The 6,229-nt window shown below is 37.8% G+C and overlaps 1 protein-coding gene across 2 annotated transcripts in view; it reads left to right on the top strand.

Annotated features, from left to right (window-relative positions):
• The window catches only part of acsl3a (acyl-CoA synthetase long chain family member 3a), a 77,911-nt gene that overhangs the window by 42,130 nt on the left and 29,552 nt on the right, over positions 1–6,229 (top strand). For both annotated transcript variants that reach the window (XM_037973411.1, XM_037973408.1), the window contains 3 exons: positions 843–993; positions 1,851–1,974; positions 4,484–4,555. In XM_037973411.1, the coding sequence (XP_037829339.1) occupies positions 843–993; positions 1,851–1,974; positions 4,484–4,555 (347 nt within the window). The remainder of the gene's footprint in view (positions 1–842; positions 994–1,850; positions 1,975–4,483; positions 4,556–6,229) is intronic.

Genomic DNA, 6,229 nt, shown 5'->3' on the forward strand with positions numbered 1-6,229 from the left:
ATAGTTGTGCACTCGTAACTGGATCTGTACGTAACTGCAGTTTTGTGTGTATCTGGCGACTTGTGTGTACTTTTTCAACATTTGGAGGCGTAGGAAAAGGTTTATTTTCTTTTAAGGCTTACAATTATGTGTCACAGATACAACTATCCAAACTTACACACAAAGATGCTTACACAAGTTACAAATACATTTTTACACACACACACACACACACACACAAATATTTTTACACACACACAAATATTTTGAGACTATTTTCTCTCTATAACATTCCCTCTCCAAAACCTGCAGCAACTGGTCTCCTCAACTCCTGGATGTAGGAGATGCATCAGTGAGAAACATGATCCTGTACAATCTTTGTTGTTGTCATAAAATTCAAAATTACTTTTTTTTAAAATTAAATAGTACAAGTTCTTAGTTTAACCTCCTGAGACCCTGTGTCCGCCATTGCATTGAAAAGATGCACACCAAGCAAAAGCTTGGGTCTGAGTTTAAATATTTGATTGTTTTACTATCTTCCAGTCCACCACTTTTTAACAGTGGGTCTTCACAAACAGACTGACTGTCACCTGCAGTCCAAATCTGTGTTTTATACTGTATAAAATATCATGAAGATGAGAAGCATGCAGAAATAATCACAGACTGTTAAGCAGCAGAAACATTGTATTTTAGCAACAATGAACAGATTCATTTCCTCATTCACCAAATGAATAAAGAATGTAGAATTAAAAGATAGAGTGATGTAACAATTGTAAACTCATTTTGCATGAAGTGATCAGCCACATTAAATTTTACATTCAGGTGAAATGTGCATGTGTGTGTTTGTCATGTTGACTTTGCAGCTGCACGTGAGCGGAAGCAGCCGCTGCCCTCAGACATTGCAGTTATCATGTACACCAGTGGATCCACAGGTGTTCCTAAAGGCGTCATGATCTCCCACAACAACATCATCGCCAGCATTTCAGGGATCGCTGAGAAAATACCCAACCTTTGGTAAAAGCAACTACAATAATTCCAATGTTTATCTCTGCACTGTGCTTGTGAGCCACAATTTAGTACTTCTGCAGTACGTCTTTTTAAACTCTACATTCTGAAGAACTGATAATTACACTTGTAATCTACTTTGACATTATTAGTATTTCATCCAACTGTTGTAGGCGTAAGTGCGTCCGATTCTGGACTACAGAGAATGCTTCAGCTTGTTTGGGATGTAGCTAGTTTGTAAATTAGTTGCAGCTGCTTGTTTAAAATCAAAACTGTAACATTAATGGAGATGATCTTATTTAGAAAGCCATGCAACTGAATTGCCTAACCCTTCTCCCTGGAGACTAATAGGAGTTAAGAGGAAATGTACTAAGGGCGAAGGTTAGTATAAGCAAAGGAAAACTTTGTGAGGCTGAAGATTAGAGAATTTATTCTTAATGATCTGTATTTGACTTAGGAAAATTATGGCTTTTGTTTCATATGCAATAATATGACGGTGTAACCCTGTCTTCATGTACAGAAGCTAAATGTAAAATTGGACTTTTATTCTTTTTATGTGGAAGATAAAATACTCATTGTGTAAAAAATGTGGCCAGCAGATTATGCAACAGACAAAAATCTGGTAACTATTTGGAAGAGACATTGTTTGTGGTTTATAGTATGTTTCCTCTTAAGATGATTTCTTTGATTTATGATTAAGGAAACTGTAATGTCATATTTTGGTGTTAACCTATTTCTACCAGCCTTCACAATCAGCTATAAAAACAACCCATAATTCCTTTTCCAGCTTTTAGGACATCTCTCACAGCCATGCTCCACTGCTTATCAGAAAGGTTTTTTTTTAAAAACACAATCTCTGTTTGCAGTGAGGACGATACATACATTGGCTACCTCCCTCTTGCTCATGTGCTTGAACTGTGCGCAGAGCTTCTTTGTGTGTCTCATGGCTGTAAAATCGGCTATTCCTCACCTCAAACTCTTGCTGACCAGGTAAATGTAACAGTTACACTGAATCTCACTGTTTCACTTAAACATGGGAAATTGTAACGTGCTTCAAGGAGGAAGAAAGTAGCTTTGTTCATTTGATTTGACAGTTTGCAAAATGCATCCATTTTCTTTTTGCTGTACTGTAGATTAGAAGACCAATCCAACAGTCATCTTGAAAAAGTCTTCATACTCCCTTAACTTTTTCCGCATTTTGCCACTTTACAAACACAAACTTTAAAGAACTTTGATAAACCAAGACAAAGTGGTACATAATTGTGAAGTAGAAGGCAAATGACACATTGTTTTTAAAATCATTTTACAAATCTAAATTCTAAAGAGAGCAGACAGCAGCAAGTCTTCTGGGGTCTATTTTCTTTTGCTAAATAGCTGCAGCTCAGTTATGTTGGATGGACTCTGTGAACAACAGGTTCCACGGCTGACCAGCTGTATTTATACGGAGTTTAAATTGCACACAGGTGGACTTGATTTACTAATTGGGTGACTTCTAAAGGCAATCGGTTGCACTGGATTGTGTCATGCAGTAAATATACATGTGAAAGGAAGACATTAGTTTGGAATTTAAGTAATAATAAAGCTAAATTGGACTTCTGCGGAGATCATCGGGGGACATAGTCTTTAGGAGTATTTTTAGGTTTTTAAGAAGATTAGGTGTTTTAGAAATAATATAGTTGTATGCATCTGATCCAAACTCAAACACAGTGAGGCATACAAGGAACAAATCAGGACTTGGCTGTAGACACAGAGGGGAATATAAGGACAGATACTTTGGGAAGAATATAGTAGTTATAATAATCTGATCCATACTCCCATCTGGAAGGTGGCTGTAATCCACCTGAAGTTGTTTGCCAACCTCCAGAAAAACAGAAGAAGAATAAGAAGAAGATAACCGAATGACAAACACTTGGGGACGAGACAACTAGGAGCACGTAACTCTGGGACATAACACAAAGGACAAGTTGAGGTAACACAGAGACAGATTGTAGTTTGAGCTCTAAAGGTAAAGTGTGAATACAAACAACATGTTTCAGACCTTTATTTGTAAGACATTGTGAAAAACATTGGTTATTTTTCTTCCACTTTGCCATTATGTGCTACTTTGTGTTGGTGTGTCCCAAAGAAAATCCCAGTAAAATGCTTTGTAGTTTGTATTTGGAACATGATGAAGACCTTTTCAGTGAACTCTGTTGAGCACAATAAACAAAATAAATAAAACAATAAAACTTACACACAGATGGTAGTAGCTGCTCTAAGAACCATTAAAAAAACTATCAAAAGTTTGTTTATTAGAGTTTACTTTTTTAACAGTTTCCTTTTGTATGTGACATGAATTCTTCAATATAACAACAAATAAACCAAATAAGTTTAATTTTCACCTGGTGAGTAAAGCTGGTTGGGGAATTGTTACTTTTTAAAAAGGATACTGGTTTGCTGTTTCCTCCTGTTCCAGTCAGTAGGCTCTACGTTTACTACGTTTTTTTATTGCAAGAGGGTTTTTTTATTCCTTTTGGCAGAAAGATGAAAAACTGGGCCTTAAAATCAAGCTATTTCTTTAAATTAATAATGATTACAATGTTAAAATGTTAAGCTTAACTTCTCATTAAAAAATAAAGAAATAAACACTCAAACAAATACATTTTATTCATGTAGTATTCTAATAACATAACCTGATTTATAGGTCTTACAATGTGAGTGGATGAGTGGACAAAATAAAATATTCTCAAAATTATCTGTCAAAATTCTAAGTGTACACCATGTATTTTGTAGTTTGCAAATTGATTCTTTTTATAGTATGGGGCAAAAACATTTCTAATTCTAAATGTCTTACCCATTTTTCATGTTCTCTTGCTAGATTCATACCTATTTGCTGCTACCTTTTAAGGTGAAACTTATTTAATTATCATTTAATATAATAACAGGGACATTCATGCTTTTTAAAAATCAAAGGCTGGAAGTTGGTTGCCTGATAACTGAAAGCTCTGCCTCCTGTTTTTTTGTGTAAAATGTTGTAAAGCACTTGGTATCATCTTGTTGCTGAAAAGTGCTATATAAATAAAATTGACTTGACTTGACTGTTCTACTTTTAGAAACTCTAGGAACCACAAGTAAACCTGCAGTCTGAGAGAGAACTGCTCTGTTAGGAAAATATGGAACAATAAGATCTTTAATGTAAGATGGAGCTTGATTTTTGAGAAACTTGGTATGTTAAAAGTAAGGTTTTAAATTCTCTTCTGAATTTGGCAGGGAGCCAGTGGAGAGAAGCTAAAACTGGTTAAATATAATCTCTCCTCCTAACTCTCATCAGAACTCTGGACTCTTTGGACACCCAGATAATAAAGGATTACAGTAGTCCAACCTAGACATGATAAATGCACGGACCCGTTTTTCTGCATCGTTTGTGGACAAGATGTTTCTGATTCTAGTGATATTACACAAAAATCACATTGATTGTTGTGACTTTGCTTCTTTTTTCTTCTTCTTCTTCTTCTCACAGTCAACCAAGATTAAGAAAGGAAGCAGGGGAGACACCAGTGTCCTGCAGCCCACCCTGATGGCAGCAGTCCCGGTATGTCATGAGAGTACACTCAGTACACAACACAGAAACTTTGCTCAGCCTCATGTATGAGAAGCATTTATGTTTACAATTTCTCCCCCTAAGCCACTTTCCCCTCTCTCCCTTCAGGCTTTGTAGTCACCAAGCAGATCAGATTTCACAGATTTTGTTCCTACACCCACTAAGGAGTAGCAGTGACAGAGTCCAGCAGGCTCAGATCTGCTGGACTTATCTGAACTGACTGACGTAAACACTCTGCACAACACTGCTAAATGCTGCTTCATAGGATATATTTTCCCTTTGATATTAATCAGTTTTAGCAGTACTGACACAAACATTATTAGTTTTGGTACTGATAGAACTAACTAACTAGGTTGGTCCCCTTCACACTGACCTGTGACCCTGCTGCAATGTAAAAAAACTCAACAAGAAGGTAGATGGTCTTTGCGGGGTCTTGGAGAGGTCTTCAGGTGAGTATCAACAATGCAGAAACTCAGGGAATAACAGCTAGAGATAATTTTTGGAGGCAAACCTAGTTTTTGTCAGCCTGACAATCTGCATCTTTCTCTCTGCCAGTAACAGCACCTAGTAATGTCTTCTTGTTAGTAGTAGACAGAACATAACATTCTTCTGTATTGAAATCATGAGTTTATTAACTCATGACTTAACTCTGGGTGTTGCATATCCATGATGTAGGACCCGTGTGCAATGGCAAGGCATGGTCATCAAGATATTAAAGCGGGACTGGCCACGCTGGCTCTGTCCCGAGACTATGACCCCATCAATTCCACATGTGGCGCTAGTTTGGTGCAATCAGCAAACATATAAGTGCATCCTAACATGATCCAAGAGAGTTGAGCCAGGGCAGGACCGGGATGTGATGTGAATGTGGTCATACAACATCAGTCAGTACATGATACATGATAGCATCATCATGGGAACATGCTGCTGATGAATGTAGCATGGTATGGGCACAGGAGAATGTCTTGGGATCAAAGAAAAATAGCAGGGCAAAGCTGAGTATTAAAACATAGTAGCATCATGATAACTTTCACACAAAAGGTGGTTTTCCAAATTTACTGTGATCCAGTCCTGTTCTGATAGGTGTGTAAGTCATGGACAGTGTAATGAGGTCGTCACCCAGCATGAAGGGGCCTTAGTTAGTTAGTTAGTTATAAACTGACAACTTGTATGCTAATGGATCACCTGTATTTACAAAACCAGAAAGACAAAGGCTTTATGGTGTACAACTGCATATTTTAGTTCATTACAGATTATACTCCAGCTGCTAAAATAATGGATACATTTCACTACAGTGCTGTCCCATTCTCCCAGACCCCCACCTCCAACCCCCTGCATCTCCCTGTGGTGGTGGTGTAAAGGTCAAAGGGCCCTAGTCTCTGGAACCGTTCACAGCTGTAAACAGAACGTGAGAAAGCCCCATGTGGTTCTCCCCACGACACGCACACATACAAATTGTTTGCTGTGATACAGCAACTGGCTGCTGCAAGGATACTTCCTCTGTCAGTGCTTCAGCCTTTTTCACACACACACACGTTATGTCTCTCTATCTTTGCAGGGACTTTCCATTGACTTCCATTCATTTCTACACCCTAACTACAGCCTAACCCTGACCCCCACCCTAACCCTAACCATTACCAGTACATAGCTAACCCTAAACCAAAC

The sequence above is a fragment of the Kryptolebias marmoratus genome, linkage group LG2 (assembly GCF_001649575.2).
Source record: "Kryptolebias marmoratus isolate JLee-2015 linkage group LG2, ASM164957v2, whole genome shotgun sequence".
Classification (NCBI taxonomy): Eukaryota; Metazoa; Chordata; class Actinopteri; order Cyprinodontiformes; family Rivulidae; genus Kryptolebias; species Kryptolebias marmoratus.